The sequence below is a fragment of the Rhinolophus sinicus genome, linkage group LG15 (assembly GCF_036562045.2).
Source record: "Rhinolophus sinicus isolate RSC01 linkage group LG15, ASM3656204v1, whole genome shotgun sequence".
NCBI lineage: Eukaryota > Metazoa > Chordata > Mammalia > Chiroptera > Rhinolophidae > Rhinolophus > Rhinolophus sinicus.
Window position 1 is genome coordinate 48,302,980 of NC_133764.1, and position 21,307 is coordinate 48,324,286.

A 21,307-nucleotide genomic window follows, 5' to 3' on the forward strand; every position below is an offset into this window, starting at 1 on the left:
TGCAGTAGCAGCAGTCTAGAAGGCAGTCAGCTTACTGGGGGGACCTCCCCATACAGCCCCACGGAAGGGATGGGAAAGGCTGAGGGCCCAGGGGTCCTCGCTGGGACTTTGGCTATCTTCCCTCTTACTTAAAGAGCTGCATTCAGAAGAGGCTGGGAGAGGCCCTGACTACCAGCCAGGATCAACCCTGTGGAAATTAAGATCTTTGAGTCTCCCTGACCCACCTTTCATTTCCTGATGCTTTCATTTAGTTTGTTCAAGAGAATCCTCCCACCATTGCGCACTCCACCAGACCTTGGGGTCCTTTCCCCTTCCTCAGTATGAGAAACTGAACCTAAACCCATCCTAACCTCAGAAAGATGGAGGCAGGGGGTGGCTGAGGATGACCCTGAGAATCCAGGGTCACCCAGGGCATGAAGGAGGGGCAAGCCTCCAAGCCCACTGGCTGAGGGAGACGGTGGGGTGGCCAAGGTCCCCTTTGCTGGCCAGGGAGCAGCTGCCGACCACATCAAGGAGTCTTCCTCTCAAATTGGTCCAGCGAGTGGAAGCACACAGCAGTTGCAGGCCATGAAGGAGGTCTTTCAAAACCAACTGAAAGGTTCCAAGAAATGCCCCAAGGATGGCCCACGCCCCCTAGGCCCTCTGTCCAGCTTCCAGGCTCCCGGCTGCTTCCGACAGCAGGGCTGCTCCAGAACCTTGGCTGAGAGGCAGCTTGGGGCTCAGGACCCAGCCAGGGTTCTGGAGCCATCAGACTTTGGGCAAGTTGCTTCACCTCTCTGATCTGTAAAACAGGCCCAATACTATTAATATCTACCTCATAGGTTTGTTAGGAGAATTAAGAGATGATATAGGGAGAGTGTCTGCCTTTGTGGCTGGCACACAGTAGAGGCTCAGTAAAATCACTGAATAAACATTTGTTGAACACCTACTATCTGCCAGGCCCTCCATCCTATGCCCGGGGATCCAGCAGTGAAGAGCGGTCCTGAGGAGCCCTCAGGAAGCCTGCAGTCTAGGAGCGATAGGCACACTAATAAGGGATAAACACACAAGGTCAGAGAGGATGAGTGAGCAGGGGACAGTTCAGCCTAAACCTGGTTAATATGAAGGACAGGCCTGCCTGAGGGTCCTCAACCATGGCGGCTCACTGGAATCGCCTGGCCACTTGGAAAACTTCTGATGCCTGGACCCCTACCCAGGGATTCTGCTGGGGTTGGTCCCGCGTGCAGCTTGGGCACGGGGGCTTTTAAATTCTGCCCAGGTGATTCCGATGTGCACCCAAGGGTGAGAACCCCGCGCCCTGCAGTACTTCCAAGTGTTGGCCACATGAGCAGCACCTGGGCTTGTCAGGCATCCTGGGCTGGGCCCCAACCCCGGCGGTTCCGATTCTGGGTGGGGAGAGGCCCAGCGTCTGCCTTTTTAACAAGTGCCCAGGGGATTCTGAAGCGTAGACAGGCCTAGAGATGTGTGTAAGTGAGCACATCCCAGCCACTCCCACGGAGACCACCTGCTGCTTCAGTACAACTATCCCCCCTTCTCACCCTCAGCCCGAGAGGCCCCGCCTCCTTTCTCAGCCCATCAAGTCCTGCACAGGCGCCTAAGCTTAATCCTGAAACCTGAGGGTCCCCACCTTGGACTGTTTCCCCACCACCCTCAGCCCCTTGGCTGAGTCCCCCTGCCATTCAGTTCCATGTCCACGCTGCGTGTCTGCCGAGACCCTGAGCTCCCTGGGGTGGAGCTGGCTCCTCCAAGTATGTGGCACCCAGCCTGGCACCCCACAGAGGACTGGTCCTTGCTGAAGGAATACCAAATCTGCCCCAGCCTTCCCTGGCACAGCTGCCACACCTGGGCCACAGATGCCAGGATTGTGACCGACTTCTCCAGAGATCCCTGCTCCACCCTCTTCTCCTGCCCTGGGTCTCTGGTCCTGGGACTCCTCCAGTGGAGTCTGACTCTTCTCCCTCCCACTGCACTCTTAGCCCTGCCCTAGGGCTCAGGCCCTGGGACACGAGACATTGCAGTTATGTTCCCATTGCACAGAGCCGTCCCTCATACCCCTGCATCCCAGCTGGAGAGTCAGGTCCCACCCCCCCCTCAGAAGCCTGGCCTAAGGGATGCCCACCCCTTCCTTAAGAGACGCACCGTGGGGCATACTGCCCCAGTTCAAATCCTACCTCTGCCACTTCCTGTGTGACCTTGGCCACCTCTGTGCCTCAGTTTCCCCATCTGTAAAATAAGGATAAATCGTACCTCTTTTAGAGGGTCATTACTGGGGTTAAATGAATCAATATTTGTAACGTGTTTAACAAACAAGCACAAGGTAATCACTATGTGGTTGGTAAATAATGTTTAAAAATATGGGATTCTAGGAAGGTGATGCTTTAGTCAGTCAACCAAGGAGGTCCAGACAATGCACCAGGTCTGGGAGGCTGGGATTAGACTCCATTTCACAGGTGAGGAGACTGAGGGTCCAGCAGAGGAAGTAACTTGTCCCAGATGACACTCAAACCTCGGGTCTGTGTCATTTTAAGCTTTCTCTCTTCAGGTAGCCCCAGGCCCAGCTCCCTCACTCCTCAGGCGCCTGGCCTGGCCTAGATGGGCTCTGTGCCCTGCACGCACCGACAGAGGCCTCTTTGTACCCTGCCTAGGGTCACACCCTGAGCTTGGAGCCAGGGGCCGGACAAGCACCCTGTGTCTGGGTCTGTTTCACCGCCAGCTCTGCGGCCACTCTGGCTGCTCCAGCCACGTGCTCTGGATGGGCGGATCCAAGGGCCATACCCCCTAGGCCTTCCAGGTCCCCCCTGTCCCCCCCCCGCCCCCCCCGAACCTCGGCTGGGCATCCCTGACTCTCCCTTGGCTGCATTCAGTCAGGAGACAGACTGGGAGGGAGCCCCAAGGAAAACACCCCAGTTCATGGTCTCCACCCTGTGCAAACTCCAGGGGCCAGGCTCTGAGGTGTTTGGGGCCTTGGAGGAAGGGAGAGGCAGGAGCTGAGGGTGTGGGGAATGACATCGACGTCACTCTGGGCACGTGGGAAGGGCTGTGCTGGGATCCTGGGGAGTGGGACAGTCATTACCCTGCCCTTTCTACCTCCTTCATCTTTCTTCAATCTGTTCACTTCTCTTGACCACCTGGATTGGCATAACGGCCTCCCCAGTGTCCTCCCTGCCTCCACTTCTCCACGTCCTGCCCTCCCAGTCTGCTCCCCACATGGCCAGGAGTCTTTCAAAAAGGCACATCTTATCGTGTCACTCTCCTGCCTACAACCTCCAAAACCTTCTCCTCTCCTTTAAGAGAATTTTTACTCCAGCCTGGAAGATCTGACCCCTATGTACCTCCCCCAAACCCTAAGATTATTATTACTGGTAAAAGTAACACTGATGCTAGTTAGAACCAGATACAAGAAAATTTGTTATTGACTAAAATGGACAGAAGAATCCAATTTTGACCACAAGTCTTTTTTTTTAATTTAAATCTTCCAAAATTGGAGAGTTTACCCCATAAATTGCACAATAGCAGAGACTGCGGTCAGGAGCCTTTGATCGATGCCAAATTGATCGATGAATCAAATCTTGGCAGCAAAATTTATACAGAATTGATGCCAGTGAACATAATTCCCGTAAAATTAAAATGGAATGAAAAAACAAGTGGAAATCTGTTTAACTGTACCATAGAGAAAAAAAAAAGAAAAATCTGATCAAGAAATTAAGTTGGACGAATAGCGTTCAAAGTGGAAAATACTTTCTAAAAAAGTCTCCAGTGTTGGTATGTTTGGTTTAAAATGTTTGCATTCAAAACATCCTTGGGGTCAAAATGTCCAGGTCAACATATCCTGTGCTCCTCTGATCTGTTTTTGTACCACTCCCTACCTTGCTGCTGATACTCCAGCCACACTGGGCTCTTTCTCTCCCTGGAGCACAGTATGCTCTCCTCTAGAAACTGTTCTTTCTGCCTGGATCACTCTTTTCCTCCTGGGTCCTACCTCCCCTTCTCAGGGCTGATGCTGAAATATCACCTCCTGAGAAACCTGCCCTCCCTGCCCTCCTTAAGGTAGATTTCCTTCTTGCCTCCTTGTAGTGTTTCTTATTCACCTTATTCCTCCTTGAAATCCCAGAGCAGGTCCTAGCAAGTATAACACACAGTAGGTGCTTAATAAACATTTGTTGAAAGAATGAATAAATCAGTATCACTGGGGTAAGGGGCAGGGGAATGGGTTGGGGTTTACAAGGGCCTCTGAGAGAGAAAAGGGAAAGTCTTCTACCTCTATCCCCCCCTTACTCATGACGGTAAGTTCCGGAGAAGCCCATGTCAGCAGGAGAGAAAAGAGGAGATAGTACCAGTCCTGCTTCATTTCTGCCGCTTGCCCAGCTTCCCAAGGTCTAGACCCATGTGCCAATGGGCCAGCTGCCCCCAGCTGGGCTGCACCCCCCTCCCCCCCAGCCTGGCTCCCACATCTGGCTGCGGGCCAGGCTATTTGGGGAAACTTCCTTATCCCCTCTCTGGCCTCTCTGCCCCCACACCTCATCCTGCAGCCCGGGAATAGCTGTCCCCAGCCTCAACCTAGGGACAATCTCATTCCCAATTCGCACCCAGATGGTTGAAACCATCTCTAAAAGCTTCTCGTGTCCCTCTCCCCTCAGGAAGCTGCTAACTAGGACAGCAGATCTCAGAACGAGGTCACAGAATGCTACCTGCTCCTACACTCTCTTCCCAACTGGAGACACAAGTGGGCCCAGTGAAGATGGAGGGGGAGATGCAAGGAGAGCCGAGAAATGGCTGCAGCCTGGAGTTCTTTTTGCCCAAGGAGCAGTTCTGGCTTGGTCTGGGGAGGAAGCCTGGCTGTGGGGAGTGAGGAGACCGGGGTTCGAGTCCAGTCTCTGCCTGAATGGAGATTTTGTCACCTCTCCAGGTGCTCACGGGGCAGGATGAGACAGTTCTGTATATAGTAAGTACAGCACCATACAAAATCCAGGGATGGAAAAACCCTTGAGGTACCAGAGTGATCGTTCTGGAATGGATCCTGGGAGGGGCCCAAACTCATGAGGGAATTATTCCTCTGCTGAAGTCTCACTCTATCACTGGTTCAAGCCTCAGTCAATGAGAGAGGTAGGCAGACTTCACCCACATGCTGAAGGCCACACGCCATGTGTTCCTCTCTGGGACCCCCCCAGAGAACCCAAGGAAGGGTTCCAGTTCCCAGCACCTTCCCCTGGCATTGTCCGTCCCCTAGGTGAGGGACAAGGTGGGTGTGTGCAGAGGTGTGTCTTGTACCTCCCTGTCCTGCCTGTCCAGTGGGAGGGGTGCAGCTGGCCTCAGATGTAGGAATTGACAGACCTGAGATCAGGAGAGGAGTAAAGTCTGGGGCCTGAGGATGTAGGAGAGGCATGTGGGAGCTTGAGGTAGGGCCGTGGGGGCAGTGGGAGCATGGTGGGGCCAGCCTGGCATCTTGCCTGGGCATCTGACGTGGGGAGAAGTATCAGTGGAGTCGGTCTTCACCCCACCCAAAAACCTTAGTCAAATAAACAAACAGCCAACACAGCCGCTCCTGTACAAGAAGCCATGGCAGCAAGGAGAGGCCTGCCGAGGTGGAGAGGCCAGGAGAGAGGGCAGGGAGGCTGTTTGAACAGGCCCCACGGCCCAGGGGCAGTTGGCGGAAATGTTTGGAACAGGGTGGGGAGCACAGTGGTGGTTTGGAGCAGGAAGCTGGGGCTTGGGGTGGGTGCGTTGAGCTTGGCTGCTTCGAGGAAAAAGAAAAGTGTCAATTCAGCCCCACTCTGGTTAATGCCTCTTCTGAGGGGAACTTCAAGTCCCCAACACCTTTTCCCTCGGCTCAAAGTCAATCAGAACAACCAAACAGACAGGGGGCTCTCTCCCTCATCATCCTGAACCCTCAGCCCTATGCCCCTGGGCCTTGTCACTAAATAACATTTCAGAGTCTGGAGCCAAAGCCCCCAAGATCTTAAATTCTCAGCAGAGGAGCTGGGAGAGATGGGCCAACATCTGTCCTCTCCAGAGCCTGATATCCTCCCCCACTCTTTGCCTGGCACTGGAGGGACCCAGAGTGATGGCAAGCCCCTTTCCCAGATGCTTTGCCATCTTCTTCTACACTCAGAGACATCTGACTGTCCTGTTCCCCTGGGACACTTCACAAGAGTAAGACAGGGAGAGAACAGAGAGACACACACAGACTTAGAGACAGAGATGGAGAGAGGTAAAGACAGACACAGACACAGAAAGACAGACTAGAGAGATGCCACGCAATCAGAGACAGAGCTGAGACACAGGAGAGAGATGGAGAGTAAGGAAGTTGTGTGTGTGTGTGTGTGTGTGTGTGTGTGTGTGTGTCTTTCAGAGACAGAAGGGCAGAGACACACACAGAGATTGCGAGAGAGAGAGAGAGAGAGAAAGAGAGAGAGAGATTGAGAAAGACAAAAGACAGAGATACACATACAGAGAAAAAGGAAGAGGAAAACAGAAAGACAGAAAGACACATAGAAAGAGAGAGACTGAGAGGCAGGGAGAGAGGAGAGACAGAAAATAACTGGCATAGGAGCAGGGGAAGGACAAAGCAGAGAGCAAGCAGGAGACACACTTGCAGGTTGAGGGGCAGAAGGAGGCTCACAGAACTACACAGGGTCAGATAGACTGAGAGGGACTCAGGACCCGGAGACACCCCCTGCGAGACTTGGGGGAGCAGAGGTGCAGAACATTGAGCTGGGTGCGGTTTGTTGAGAGTCCCAGGAGGGCAGCACTGCTGCCTCCTGCCCCCAACACTGAACACTGCAGGCGTCTGGCCCCTGGCCACTGGAGCTGGTGGGTCACCCAAGGTGAATGAAAAGTCACTGAGGGGGAGAGTGAGACTGGGACGGTGGTGAAGGCTCAGGGGTCTGCAAAGCACATGTGTCAGGTTGCATCTACAGCGGGGTCCACTCCCAAGATTGCACTTAACGCGGTGTTTCGGAGTGTGTGACTCTGTACGGAGACATCTGTGAGTTAGTGTAGGTGGCATGTGTGCCTGGGTGTGTGAATATCTGCATGTGAATGTGTGCGTGTGTGAGTGCATGTGTGAATGTGTGTGTCCAGTTTCACCAAGCACTTCACAGCACTAATGAGGCCAAGATGGCAGGTTTGATTCTCAGACAGCCCAGTCAGAACTGCGTGAGTCAGAGATGGGCACAAAAAGGCCGCACGTCTCTCTTCTGAACAGACGGCCTGTCCAGGTGCCACAGGGTCCTCAAGTACAGTTGCAACCAATGTGAGAGAGACTGAGAAAGACAGAGACACAGACACAGATACACATTCCCACCAGGGATGACTCCCACCGCTTGGCCAGCTGGCCCCCACACTCTTTCCCATCCAAGGCCCAGGATGCAAACTTACAGGAGGACCCACATGGCAGACACATGGCCCCCTGCCTGGCTGCAGGCATAGCTCCCTCTGAGAAGGGCAGCTGGAGGGATGGTGGGGGCCAGCCCTGATCTTTCCTCAGTATGGCTTCCGTCCTTCTTGCTGCTGTGGTCCCATTTAGCACCCTCCTTGCTCCTTGGCTCCAGTGAGTGCCTGCACCCTCCCCACCCTTAAGGACATAAGCAACCTCGCTCCTCATCCTTTCTCTGTAAGCATCACAGGACATTTTTTAAAACTGTCCCAATTCTGGGTGGAGAATGAGGTCAGGAGGCCCAAGGGGGGGACTGCTTGTTGGTGACAGCTGACAGTCTTCATTTCACCTTGAAACTCTTTCCTGGTGGTGGTGGGGGGCATGTCCTAAGCCCAGTTTTACAGGGGCACTACTATACTGGGGGACAGACAGCAGAAAGGGAATTCACCAAATAGCAGAGTTGGTCACAGGTTCTGCCAAGCCCACCCCTAACATTTGCACGGCCTGGGGCAAGAGGAGAAATGGGGTCCACATATGCATGTTTAAATATTTAAAAGTTTTATATCAAGCTAACAAACTTAATTAAAATATATTGTAATCTCCCACCTTGATAAATACACGTTCATAATGACCTAGAAGATCTGGTTCCAATTTAGACTTCTCTGACTCCTGAGAGTTTTGTAGGACAACATTATGGAGGGAGAGACAGCTCCGCTCCCACCCTCGCCCCAGCCAGCACCCCCTTCCTACTGCCAGCTCCTTCTGCACCACAAGGGACTCATACGCATGTAGGTGGACACCCAGCCTCACCTCCTAGTTCCATCTTCATGCCCTGCAAACAGCTGTCCCTTAGCCATCTCAGTTGTCCCTCGGGTCTAGGGTGCACAGCTCGTGGCATAACCTGTCCTGTGGAGAACAGGCTCACAGCAGAGGCTTGCATGAGCTGGGAACAAGCTGGCGGCCATCTAGGCAGGGGCCTGCAGCGTCACAGGTGTGGGGATGTGGTCTTGCTGGGGATGAACAGGCTCTTCCCCTTGGGCCCTGCTGACGCCTCCTCTCACGGGGCGGGAGACGGCCAGAGCGGTGCCAGAGCAGAGCCCTTGAAAGCGCCCAGCTAGTGCTGGACACCCCTGCCCTTGCCCAGATTTAAGGGTGCTTACTAGATCCAGCCTTCCCCAGCGGCCTCCAGAGCTCAGGCCAGGAACTGAAGCTGTCATTCCATTGGAGGGCAGCTTGGACGATCCCCAAACAGGACTTTCAGTCACTTACATTATTTATCTTCCTGGAAAAATTTAGTGCAGCTCGATCCCAACTTGTGGATTTCTGGAGGTGGGGAGGGCGGGAAGGTGATGACAACGGGGCATTTTTTTCGGTTGGGTCTCTAAGCCAGTTTGTTCTCCTGAGGCATCGTCCCAAGTGGGCTCCTGCTGCCACAGGTCCCTGCCCTGCGGTCCCTCTCCTCACCCTGGAGACAAAAACAGGGTGATTAAGAGATGAGGAGGTGCGGGGTCCTGGGCAGACCATATAGGTTCAGCAGAGAGCCAGGGACCAGCAGGGAGCACGGGCTGGTGGGGTGATGATGGTGAAGGGCATTGCTCTCTCTGGCCAAGTTTTAAAAAAAACTTCTAACCCCACCCCCACCCCCTGCAGATCGGCTTTGCTGTCCTACACATGAGGGGACACTTACACTTGTTGAGCCCTCACCAGGCGCCAGGCACTGTGCTAAGCGCTCTATTGCGTATTTTCATTTAATCCTTGCTGCCACCCTATGAGGTGAGTTCTATTATTATCCCCATTTTACAGGTGGGAAGTGAACTCAAAGAGGTTAAGTAACTTGCCCAAGGTCACACAGTAGGTAGAGGTGATAGAACTCAAGTCTAACTGACCCCAAAGCCCCCACTCTTTCTACTGTAGCACATTGCCTTCCAGAAGCAAGAAACTGGCACAGAAGCAGAAGGGATGAAGGTCAGAGATGAGAAAGAATTTCCTGACGATAGTGTATATGATAGGAGACAATGGAATGGGGAAATTAAACAGACACAGGAAGCCCTCCCACCTGAGTTTGGATGTTGGTCTGTCCGTAGGTTTGTGACGAGCTAGGAGGGCCGCGGGGCCCTGGCTGGATCCATGGCAGAATTCTTACCTACTTCCATCCTATAATCTGGGCTCCTCTGCTGTACGCTAACCCAGCACCAAGGCCCAAAGTCTAACTCTTCTTTGTGTCTCAGAGCTCTAAGCATCACATCTGAGCTTTCAGCCCTGGAACTCCTCTTCCAGGAAGCCTTCCTTGAGGTTCGGGGAGGCAGGAACCCTTTCCTACAGCCCAAATCCCAACACGGAGAGTGCAATTGCGCCCTATGTCTACAATAAGGGCCACTTCTGTGATCAGCTCTCCCTCGTGGCTCTGGAACATGGACACAGAAAAGGTCTGCTCAGTCCCCAGGACTCTGGGCTCCCCAGGCAATCTGTGCGACCCCTGCTCCCTGCTCCCTAATTCCCGTAACCCTTGCAATCTGTACCACAGTGCAAATAAATGATGCACGTGCCCTGGGGCTCATCAGAAAACCCAGGCCGCAGCTCAGCTACGCAGTGGATCTTACCTCATTTGCACATAGAACAATAGCCGTTTGGGTTACTCCGTCACTAAGGGGCATTGGGGCAGGTAGGATGCTGCTGGGGCATGCTAGTCAATGAGGGTCCATACTTGGAGCCCTGCAGTCACTACCCCCAGCCTGTTCTCTCCCAGAAAACTGTGTGCTTAATGCCCAGCTCTGCCTGTTTTCATCCCTTGGAGCCCACCTCGGCATCAGGGATAACCAGCCAGGATCCTCTAAACTTCCCCCCGAGTTTAGTCCCATCCGCTAGATGCCCAGGTTCCATGCGCAGAACCAATAGGGATATCCTCACTGCCTCTTGGGGTCCCCCAGTTTTGAGACGAGGGTACAGGACAGGTGGAAGGGGCTGCCTTGCTCTCCTGCGCTGCCCTCGAGGTCCTCAGGGTGGACCAAACCGCGTTGCTGACTTACCTGCGGGGCAGAGACGGAGCCCGCCGCGGCCACCTGCTCTTGCTGCGCTCTAGAGCGCAGCGGCTTTGGGCTGGCCATGGAGGGGGCGGGGCGGGACCGGGGGGCGGGGCCTGGGAGGGGGTACCGCGGCTGAGCCAGTCCCAGAGTCTCACCCGGGTGGGTGGACCAGCTTATTCAGGTGGGGGAGAAGGGAGGAGCATCCGGGCCACGAGGGAGGTCTAGAGCTCTGGCTTTTCTGAGGACTGGGAAGTTAGGATGCCTGGGTCATGAGGAGCTCATGAAATCCTCTCCTTCAGGAAGCCTTGTCCAAGTGCCCGGGAGGCAGTGGCTCCAAATAAAGACCCCTCACACAAAGAAGAAAGCCAGGGAACCTTCCTTGTCTGAGTTCCCGTTTCCATCTGAGCTCCAGAAAGCTCTCCCAGCCTGGTAAGGTGGGTGTGCGACAGGACATTCCCTCTAAAGTCAGGGTCTCCCATCCAGGAGCTCAGGCCACTGAGGGAACCATTAGGTGCCCAGGTCATCTTTATTCTCAGTCCATCTCATCTCTCTCGCTGCAACACAGCCCCTCCGCCCTCAACGCCAGCTCAGGTCCCTCAGCTGTCACTGTTTAGCCCTGGAATGACAGGTGTCAGGACAACGTGCGTCCAGCCACATTCAAGGCCATTGAGCTTAGCACCCCTAGGCCTCTACCCCCCCTTCTCTGCCCCCAGTCGCTAATTTTATTGACCTGTAAAAGGCACGTTGCTGGCAGGGGCAGTAACAACTGAAGGCAACGTGGGAGCGGTTGGGCAGAAGGGACCCCGGGGAGCCAAGATAGGACAGGAAGGAGAAGGGTGACTCCTGGAGCCAGGGCCATTGGACACTGGAGATTAGGAGGAAGGGGGCCCTGGGAAAGAAGGGTACACTCCCTTTGTGGGGGTTGGGGGGTGGAGGCCAAAAAGCCAAGAACTGGAATTTCATTTCTCAATCAGACAAGAGGTGGACTGAAGAAAGAATATACTGGGGAAGAGAGACAGCATTATTTCCCATATGCCCTGAGGCAGGACCAGGGATGTAGCAGGAGAAGGTTAGATGGCAGGAAGGACTGCCATCCTGCTCTCAAATCTCTGCCTTAGCCCCCTCCCTTCTCCTGAAGGTGACTCCTGCCTGCTGGGCCTCTTACTACAGAAATAGCCCTTTCCCTGAAGAATCAACCCAGATCTTGCCTTTCTTTTTCTTTCTTTCTTTCTTGTTAAAATGAGAACAGAAAATGTAGGCCTTTACAACTTCCCCCACCCCCGTGTCTACACCTCAAATCCTTTTGGCCTCTACCCAGCCCAGGGGAGATAACCTGGGGGTTAGGGAAAGACGGAGAGGGGGGCATTGGGTTTGGACTCTCTTACGGGGTGGAGGGGGCAGGAAGGCCTCATATTTTTGATGGCTCTCAAATTTAGACTTTTGATGCTCCCTCCAAATGAGTTTACATGATAGCCATAAAGAGGGGTGTTAAAAACAACAACACTTTTAACATTAAAAATATACTACAAAGCAGATCGGTGGATGGAGGAAGGGGGAGGTATTACAATGGGGACAAGGAAAGTTCTGAGGGTGTTCATTATCTTGATTGTGGAGGAGCCTACATACATTAAAATTGATCAAACTGCACAGTACAAACATGGACAGTTTGTCAATTATGTCTCAACAAATCTGTTTTAAAAATACCATTTTCTACAGCAATTTTCCATTTCTTTTTAATTTATGGGGAGCCTCAAAAAATAGAAATAGCCTTGGCAGTGAAGGAATGTCAAGGGGCCAAGGAAAACTGGTGATTCTCGTATAGTAGTCTCCTCTTATCCATGGGGGATACGTTCCAAGACCCCCAGTGGATGCCTGAACCCACAGATGGTACCCAACTCTACATATACTATGTTTTTCCCTATACATACATACATAACTATGATAAAGTTTAATTTATAAATTAGGCACAGTAAGAGATTCACAACAATAATAAAATAGAACAATTATAACATACTGTAATAAGTTACATAAATGTGCTCTCTTTCAAAATATCTTATTGTACTGGACTCACCTTCTTGTGATGATGTGAGATGATCCAATGCCTACGTGATGAGACGAAGTGAGGTGAGTGATGTAGGCATTAGGACAGAGCGTTAGGCTGCAAAGGGTTACTTGAACATAAGCACTGAGATACCTCGATCGCTGATATCCTAGATGGCTACTAAGTGGCTACCAGGTAGCATATACAGTGTGGATATGCTGAACAAAGGGACGACTCACATCCCCAGTAGGACGGAGAAGGATGGTGCGAGGTTTCATCACACTACTCAGAATGGTGCACAATTGAAAACTTATAAATTGTTTATTCCTGGAATTTTCCATTTAGTATTTTCAGACTCCAGTTGACTGCGGGTAACTGAAACTGCAAAAGTGAAACCGCGGATAAGGGAGCACCATTCTACAGTGTGGTTATTCTTCTGCCTCAGTTCTCCCAACACCCCGTTCCCACGCCATCCAGTGTGTCTGAAAGTATCTGTGTGGATGTGAGAGACGTCAGATCAGCTGTGACCCTTCAGCTGCTGCCTCAGTGCGGGAGCTGGAGCACCTGGGGTTCCTCTGGGGCTGGTCAGCACGGGGCGGCCCAAAGCTGATGACTCAGGCAGGAGGCACCTGTACACAGGCTTTGCTCAGGGGAAGATGGTGGCTGCTACGGATTTTCCCGCCCCCTGCAGGCTGAGCCGGGCACTGCAGTGACAAGACGGTCAGTTCAGGGAGAGGTCTGCCAGGCTCTGGGCACAGTACTGCACGTAGTCGAAGTCAGGCACAGGGAAGGGCACGCGGGACCACTTCTTGGCCTGGACTCGCCCTCGTGGTGTCTCCAGCAGCATGCTGCGGACTTTGAGCACCGGCAGCTTCACTGACTTGTAGATAATCTGCAGGCCCCAGAGCTGGGGGTGGGATGGAGACGGCAGGGTCTGAGTCTCTGCCCTCAGACTGGGCTTCTCTCTCAAGCTAGGGTCCCTGAATGCAGGGACCACGTCTCCTACCTCAAACAGAGCTATCTCCCCCATCACACTGTGGGATCCCTAACATAGGGGCTGGACCACCCCCCTCAGACTGGGGCTCTTGGGCCAGGGCTGTCTCCCCCGTCCCAGTGAAGGAACCCTGATGGCTGGCACTCCTCTCTCAGAATGAGGACTTCTAAAGACGAGCTGATAGCCATGGCCCCAGCACTTACTTCCCCACAGGTCTTGCAACTAATGACACCCCCAGGTTTCCAGTCCTTGAAGACTCTGTCCATGACCACAGGCTTCTCGGAGACGTTGTAGTAGATCCTGGAAAGGAATGGAGTGGCCACAGACCTCATGGACCCCCAGCTCCAGACCACATGCCATCCTACTTTCCAAGTCTCTGCCTGGTCCTTGGGCCTTCCTGCCTGTTGAGAGGCACAGAGAGGTCCATAAGCTCTGCCTGTGCTGCCTCCATTCCACTCCCTTCTGCTCGAGTTCAGACCTCAGCACTACCTACCTGGATGACCTCAACAGCCTCCCAATGGATCCCCCAGAGCCATCCTTCCACGCCATTCCATCCTTGCTCCCATCCCCACACTTTCCTTCTGCCAACTGCCAGAGTGATCTAAAAATGTAAATCTGACTCTGACATTCCCTTGCTCAAAATACATCTAAGACTCCCCACTGCCTACAGGATAAAGTCTAAACTTTCAGGTCTGACCTTCAAGGGCCTCCACAGGCTCGTCTGTCTTCCTTCAGAATCTCATCCTTCACAATCTCTTCCACTCAAGCCGACCCGTGTTACTCCTGTTGCATCATCCCTGTCTATCTGCATCATCTCACAGCCAAACCCAACCCATCCTTCAAGACCCAGTTGAAATGCTACCTCCTCAAACGAGAGAACCTGTGTGAAGACCCTTGGCACGGGGGCCTGGCATACAGTAGGTGCCTAATACACATTTACTTAAATCATGAATGAATGGAGGATGGGGGAAGGCTACCCTCTAGAGGGCAGAGGATGAGGAGATGGATCCGCAAACCAGCCCCTCTTGATATCTTCACAGTAGAGAGGACCAGGGGGCTAGTTTGTGGCCCCTAGGCTTTTGGCACCCTGAATTCCAGTTCTTGCTCAACCACACAGTGGCTGTGTGAGCTTGGGCGAGTCACTGCACCTCTATTTCCTCACCTATAAAATCAGGTGGTGATAAAACCTATCTAACCCTTAATGCGCCCCACCCTCCCTTTTGTCCGGACAGCCCCTTCCACAGGTCTCACGAGAAATTGGGGTTCACGTTGACGTGGTGGGCACCCTCCACCTTCTGCAGGTCATTCCCGTGGCCCACGGCCACCATGCAGTTGATGCAGAGGAGACGCACAAGCTCCGCCCGAAACTGCTGCCGCTGACTCTCCTGCTGGGCCGCCTGGGCTGCCCGCCTGACCACAGCTGCCTGCTGCAGATCTCGGATCTGGGGTGGGAGGGGACACCAGGCATGGCTGGGGGCCGAAGAGACCTGACCCCAAGGAATGCTCCCATGAGGACAAAGGGCTTCCAAAGACCTCAGATCATTAGTACCCGGAAGAGACTTTTCTCAACCCTCCCTGGAGCTTTCAGAAGCAGCTCGGTGGAGACAAATAATACTGGGGTGGGGGGCAACAGTGGGAAAGGGGCAAGCTTTCTCACTGATTCTGCCCCCACTCGGGAGGGTTTCATGCAAAGCTGCTTCTTTGAATCTAACATGAGGTACCATTAATAATTATGTTGGGAGAACAGGAGAAAACAAGGACCATCCTCTGCAAGGCTAGATGATGGTCAGTCCACTCAGGGGACTGATTTAAGTCGTGGTTCTGGGCTAATTTTCTGCATGTGTCTTTGTTTGTTTCCCCCTGCTTGGTTCCAAAAGGGCTGTAAGGCAGCTCTCACACATACACCAAGTATTTGCTGACAAGGATAAATTAAAAGCCCTGGACAAGGCCTGTTCCCAAGGCACTATGGAGAAATAGCCATTGCCTCTCTGGCAACCCCATGCTTGGCCTCTACCCTGCTTTGGATTCAAACCTTCCCCAGGAGGGCCAAGTTAGCCCCCAGAGGAAGGTGGAACAGGGGTGTGTATGTGTTGGCATCAGAGATCCTCCAGGCAGTACGTCCACAGCGCCCTCCCCAGGGGGCACACATTGCTCACAGACCTTGGCCTGGTACTCAGCCTGGTCCATCGCCTGCACAGCAGCCACTGCCTGTTCCATCAGAATCTCCAGTGCCTCGTTGGTCTGCTCCCGTCGCAGCTCCCGACTGCCATGGGTTGCCACGAATGAGTACACACTCTGATCAGCCCGGGCACGGCCCCTTGCCTGGGGAGGGAGATAAGAGAGGGGCCTAAGTGGGGCTGGGGTCCCACACAGGATCCTTCAAAGGCTGTTGAGAGGGACGGTTTGGGCACCTGGACCATCGAGATCTCGTTGGTCAGCAGCCCATAGCGCACCACCACATTGCACTGGGGGATGTCTAGTCCCTCTTCTGCCACACTCGTGGCCACCAGGAGGTTCAGGGTACCATCCCGGAACTTTCGGATCACTTCTTGCTGGTCCCTCTAGGGTTGGGGGAGGAGAAAAAGGAAGGTACATGAGATAGGTTCAGCCCTTTTACTAACAACCTTGGCCCCTTTCCCGAGGGACACCGAGTCTCTACCTTTATCTCCAAGTACCCCCAGGATCTTGTCCATCTTCCCAGGTGACCATCTAACTCCTTGCTTCCCTAGGGACTCCTAACTGTCCCTGCCTCTGTACTTTAGGAGCTCTCAGGACCTACTCTTTTCCTGCAAAGAACCCCAGACCCCTGATCCTCTGTCCTGAGGACATTGCTCATCTCTTGCCCTGCAGACCCTCATGTTTCTGCTTCTCTGCCCCCAGAGACCCTCAGATTGAACATTCAGCCCTGAAGTGAATCTCCGTGTTCACCTCTCTCCCCCAGCTCTCCGCCCGCTGCCTGGGGATAACCAGTCCCCCCATCTCTATGTGCTGAAGACCCTCTCCCCTTCTCCCCTGGGGAATGCCCCCAGCCTCAGCTCCTTTCCCCAAAGCCCATACCTGGGTCATATGGATGGTCTGGCTGCTGTTTCCAGCCCCTATCAGCAGCTGGGCCCTGATGTCCACTGTCTGCAGACCAGGCTGCTGCTGGAGCCAGAGCAGGAGGGAGTGCGTGCTCTGGCGGGTGCAGGTGAAGATGACTCCCCGGGGACTCCCAGGGCCCCTGAACTGCTCCTGCAGGATCTGTTCCAGCATCTCCAGTTTTGGGTTCTCCGGGCCTTGGGTTGCCAGGAGGGCCAGCTCATCCTTGTTGTCTGCCAGAGAAACCCCAAACCAGAGGCATAGGACTCAGGCCCAGAGGTGGGCAGGGCATGAAGGTGGGTGGGATAGGATTGCAGGAGTCCAGAGGGGGCCTGAGGATACCTGCTCCTGCCTAATTTCCCCTGAGCAGCACCAAGAACGCATGCGAGGATACCCTCTGCCCACCCAGCCTCAAGGCCAGCCAGCCTTACACCAGGGACCTACAGTCTAGAATCCTTTGCTCACATACCTTATCCAGCACCCCTCTTCAATCCTGCTACCAGGATGACCCTTGACCTCGTCATGTTGACCTCTGCAACCCAGGATTGACTCAACCTCAGGCCTCTTCAGAAAGATCCTTGTCCCCCAACCTGTGCCAAGGCCTCTAGCCTTAAATTTCACCCTCTAAACACCTCACTTTCCTAGTTCAAAGGTACCACATACCCTAGACTTTCAGAGACAGTCCCAATGAAATGGTTTTCAAAAAATCTTTGTCAAGAACTTAAATTAGTTTTTACATCTATGCAAACCTTCACAAATGAGGGCATACATCTTTCGTCATATCCACAGCTTTGCGTTTTGGTTATAAAAATAGGGCTCCAGTGCCCTCGTTGGCATCTTCCCAACCCACGATGGCGTCCAGGCCCTGGCTGGCCTCTGACAGCGAGTCCCATTCCGATCCCCCTCCTCCCAGCGAGCCTCACCATCAAACAGCGCCAGCAGCCAGCGCTCTGCACGCAGGATCTGGGTCTTGGTGGTGCGCTCCCTGTCGTAGAAATCTCGTAGCACCGCCAGGGCGTCCACCGCACGGACCGTGTCGTGTATGAGCAGCGCGTCATTGTAGCGCCGCAGGTGAAGTGCAAACACACGCCGCTGCTGGAGGCCGGCCTCAGCCGCTGCAGGCGGGCAGGAGGCGCAGGGTCTGAGCAGCCACGCCCCTAGGGCCCAAGCCAGCCTAGACCCCGCCCCTAAAGCCTGAGCTCTGCCCCTAGAGGCTCCGCCCAGGCAGGCTGGTTCCGGGCTGCCCAGCCATCACATCCACCGCCTGGGCCACCCCTCTCACCGTTCTGGCTCAGCTTCACCACCTGCTGCTCGTACATCTGAGTCCCGAATTCCCGGCTCAAGTTGGGCATCTCCAGGCGGTCGTGGATTTCGTCCATGAGCTTTTTCAGCATGTCCCCAAAGGGGTCCTGGATGAGAAGAGTGAAGGCATGAGGGAATTCCCGTACACATGGAGGAACGGGCACTGGGGTGGGGAGGGCTGATCTCTGCGTGAAGCTGCGTGGCAACTGTAGTCCGTGTTGGAAAGGAGGGCGCTCCGGAGGGAGGCCAGCTGTGGTGCGAAGTCCTGGCTGGCGAGGGTGGGGTGGGGAGGGGGTGGAGGGTCAGGTGCCTGCACCTGGGTCTCCACCCCCTACGTGCCCTTGACCTCCTGCCTGAGCACAGTGATGTCTAGTCCTTGTCCAGCCTTGTCATAGCAGACACCAGTCAGGGTCCACATGGCAGGAGAGCTTGGAACAACCTCAGCACAAAGCGCCCCAGCTGTGTGGTTTGCAAAGCCCAGGGTTTACATAGATGCCTACGGTGGCATCTGAGTGAAACCAAAGAGCAGGCTGTGGGCATGGGCTGCATCTGCTCCACTTCACAGAAAGAAGAAATGGAGACTCAGATACATAAGCAAGTAACCTGAAGTCACAGAGCTAGTAGTAAGGACGGAGTCAGGGTTCAATCCCAGGTGCCCTAATTTCACTCCAGGCCACACCCCAGCCCCATGCCCCTCCCTCCACACACCTGGCTGCGCCTATGGCAGAGGTCATACTGTTTGCAGGGCTGGTGGCAGTGCTCTTGCAGCTGGGGACGGTGGTTCTGGGGTGACATGATGCGCCACGTGTCCAGGTTGGCACAGAGCTGGGGCAACAGAGAGGGGTTTACTAGAATGGGATCCTGTAGGGACACTGGGTAGAGTATTGAGGGCAGGATGGGTCCTAGCCTAGGCAGGGCCATTGTGGGTGGAAATTTATTTATTAACAAATATTTCTTGCTTGCCCTCTCTGTGCCAGGTGCTGTTCTAGGTATATTGGGGATACACAGCATCTTATGTTGGAGTTGGGGAGACATGATAAACTAGGAGAGAACAACAAAATGAGAGAATTTCAGATAGTGGTAATGAACTCTGAAGATAATAAAGTTGGATAATACGACAAGAGTACAGTGGGGGTGATCAGGGACGACTTTGAAGGGAGACATTTAAGCTGTTCCCTGAAATGACAAGGAGGAGCTAGACAGGTAAAGTGCAAGGGGAAGGGCACTCAGGGCAGAAGGAATGGCAAGTGCAAAAGTCCTGAGATGGGAAGAAGCCTGATATGACCAAGACACAGAGAGAAATTCAGTACAGCAGGAATGAGAGGGAGGGTGAACGAAATGAGCTTGGACAGGTAGGCAGGGGCTAGGTCACATGGAACGTTGTAAGCCAGAATTAGAATAAAGTGCAATAAGAAGTCTTTGGAGGCTGGAACACTGGTGAGGAAGGGTGTCCGGACCCTGCCTGGGGGAGCCTGGGTAGGGCTGGTGGGCATAGGATAGGGCAGGCCAGAAAGGTCCCTGGTGGGTCAGGCTGGGGGAGGGTCACATGGGCCAAGCTGACCTGCAGGATGTGTTCAATGGCTCCATCGAGCTTGGTGGCTCTGCCAGTGCCTGGGGAGGCTGTGAGACCCAGCACCTGGGGCAGGGGCCGTGTTCTCCGGAGTTTATGCTCTAGGTACCGGCTCAGGATGATGTTGTAGACAGTGTCCTTGTGCGTGTGGTGACACTCATCCACCACAAGCAGGGAGAACTCTGGGGGCACATGAGGAATGCCGTGACCTATGTTTGCAAAGCCCTTCTTCCCATAACCTTTGTTTCGTGTGCTCCCCACAAATCATCTGAGAATTCCTCCCTTCCTTCACAACTTGCAGCCAAGCCCCAGAGAACAGCCAGGCAGGGATGATTTACTTCCATTTTACAGATTAGTAAACTGAGGCTTAGCTGGGGGAAGGGATTTGCCCAAGATCCTGCACTATAGACAGGTCTCTTTCTACAAGGATGTATGTTGGGATTTGGTGAATGAGGAACACCTACTTTACTCCCACAAAATCTAACATCTTTACTAGAAGAGGGGCTCTAAGATGCACAGAGCTCTTACCATTGAGCTCCACATGCTCGTCTTCCTCGGAGCTGGTCAGTGCTGTCTGCAGCAGCTCAGCTGTGCAGATGAGCAGGTCATTCTTCCGGGCCAGGTGGCCAAAGCCGGGTCGTAGCCCCATGTCCCCACTCAGGGTTGCAATGGCCCAGCGCTCACCCAGCATGCGGCTGAACTCTCCACAATGCTGGGTCACCAGGTGTACCTAGGGGTGGAGATGAGATGGGGAGAGGAAGGTGGGTCGGGTGAAAGGGGATAGGGAGGAGGCAAGGTGTGGGATGGGTAGAAAAAAAGAAGTGAGCTTAGAAATGGCCACAGCAGCTCTGGAGTTCTGGAGGCTCTTGAGAGGCACCCCAGGAGCTGAGAGCCCACTGAGGGGAGAGCAGGCAACTCACCCTATTGACCAATACAACCACCTTGGCTCCATCCACAGTCTCGAGATGCCTCTTGGCCACATAAGCAGCTGCCCGTGTCTTCCCGGCGCCCGTGGGCAGCCATATGATGATATTCTTGCCTTCCAGGGCAGGCATGATCACCTCCCACTGGTAGGGTCGCAGCTCCATTCTGGGAATGGCAGGGCACTCAGACCCCTGGCCTTCCTGGCCCCCTCCCGGGCCTGACCCCCTCAAAGCTGTCCCCCACCCACTCCCAACTAGCCCAGTCCGGTGCAGAGAACTCCATTTGCCCAAGACTCCATCCTGCTTAAGGTTGCACAGGGCACAGGACCTACCAGGAACCTGATCTGATCAAGAGGGGAGGTACAAGTAACATAGACTCCACCTGACCCCTGCCCACCTCACCTGCACCACCTGCACCACCCGTCAGGGGCAGCCCTACGCAGCTTAGCCCAGATGCCTGCCGCTGGGCTCTGCTGAGATCCGGCTCTGCTGAGATCGAAAATGGAAACTGAAACTGAGGGGCGGAGCCAGCTGAGCCATGATGAAGGTTGGCCTTAGGAATCTCCCTTGCCTGACTCCCAGAAAAAAAACTGCATGGTTCTCAGAGTGGGAACAGAAATGCTGACAGGAAAGTACTATTTTGTAACTTCTGGGTCCTGCCAGCCACCCCTGCCCCCAAGAGCAGAGTCTCCACCACTCCACCCCACCCCCACTCCTTTTGGAGGCAGCTGTAACCATGTCACCCAGGTAAAGGCAGCCAGGTGGAGATTTGGACTCCTGTCACCCTGGCACCTGGATGAGAAACAGCCAGGAGTGGGGAGAAGTGGGGGCTGCAGCCAGGCAAGTCCTGTCACCCAGGGGTACGGGGACTAGGCATGAGGCTTGTTGGGGAGGTGTCCCCAGCACAACCTGAGCTTAACAGGCTCCAGCTTGCAAGAGGTCCTGGTGGGAGCAGGGTCAGCCTGCTGAGGCCTGGGATTCTACTGAAGAAACAATCACAC

General features: G+C 54.1%; 2 protein-coding genes across 10 annotated transcripts in view; both read right to left on the minus strand.

The window, feature by feature from the left end:
- Window positions 1-12,593, minus strand: part of ZNF385C (zinc finger protein 385C) — a 52,306-nt gene extending 39,713 nt beyond the window's left edge. Inside the window, exons 1-3 of one of the 5 annotated variants that reach the window (XM_074319726.1) lie at window positions 10,402-10,474; window positions 8,645-8,840; window positions 2,172-2,223 (exon numbers count right to left, since the gene is read on the minus strand). In XM_074319726.1, the coding sequence (XP_074175827.1) occupies window positions 2,172-2,223 (52 nt within the window). In that variant the 5' untranslated portion in view covers window positions 8,645-8,840; window positions 10,402-10,474. Of the gene's footprint in view, window positions 1-2,171; window positions 2,224-8,644; window positions 8,841-10,401; window positions 10,490-12,469 lie in introns of those variants that run through there. The other 4 variants (XM_019747581.2, XM_074319727.1, XM_019747582.2 and 1 more) reach the window with 4 other exon arrangements.
- DHX58 (DExH-box helicase 58) lies at window positions 12,328-21,303 on the minus strand. 5 transcript variants are annotated; one of them, XM_019747589.2, is made up of 13 exons: window positions 21,216-21,303; window positions 20,304-20,472; window positions 19,912-20,113; window positions 19,375-19,565; window positions 18,522-18,638; window positions 17,794-17,920; window positions 17,435-17,626; window positions 16,491-16,744; window positions 15,845-15,994; window positions 15,594-15,755; window positions 14,685-14,875; window positions 13,637-13,733; window positions 12,328-13,346 (listed from the first exon to the last, which is right to left on the minus strand). In XM_019747589.2, exons 2-13 carry the CDS (start codon window positions 20,469-20,471, stop codon window positions 13,161-13,163), a joined length of 2,037 nt encoding a protein of 678 aa, XP_019603148.2. In that variant the 5' UTR covers window position 20,472; window positions 21,216-21,303; the 3' UTR covers window positions 12,328-13,160. The 5 variants fall into 5 exon arrangements, with proteins under 5 accessions (XP_019603148.2, XP_019603146.2, XP_074175830.1 ...); XM_019747587.2 differs by lacking the exon at window positions 21,216-21,303 and adding an exon at window positions 20,709-20,994; XM_074319729.1 differs by lacking the exons at window positions 14,685-14,875; window positions 21,216-21,303 and adding an exon at window positions 20,709-21,001 and having other exon boundaries at window positions 13,637-13,834.
- Between the last annotated feature and the right edge of the window lie 4 nt (window positions 21,304-21,307).

Coding starts and splice junctions, on each gene's coding strand:
- DHX58 (XM_019747589.2), bottom strand. CDS start 20,471: ATGGAGCTGCGACCCTACCAGTGGGAGGTGATCATGCCTGCCCTGGAA. Junction 19,566..19,911: donor CGAGCATGTGGAGCTCAATG/GTAAGAGCTCTG, acceptor ATGTGCCCCCAG/AGTTCTCCCTGCTTGTGGTG. Junction 14,876..15,593: donor AGGCTGAGTACCAGGCCAAG/GTCTGTGAGCAA, acceptor CTCCCACCCCAG/ATCCGAGATCTGCAGCAGGC.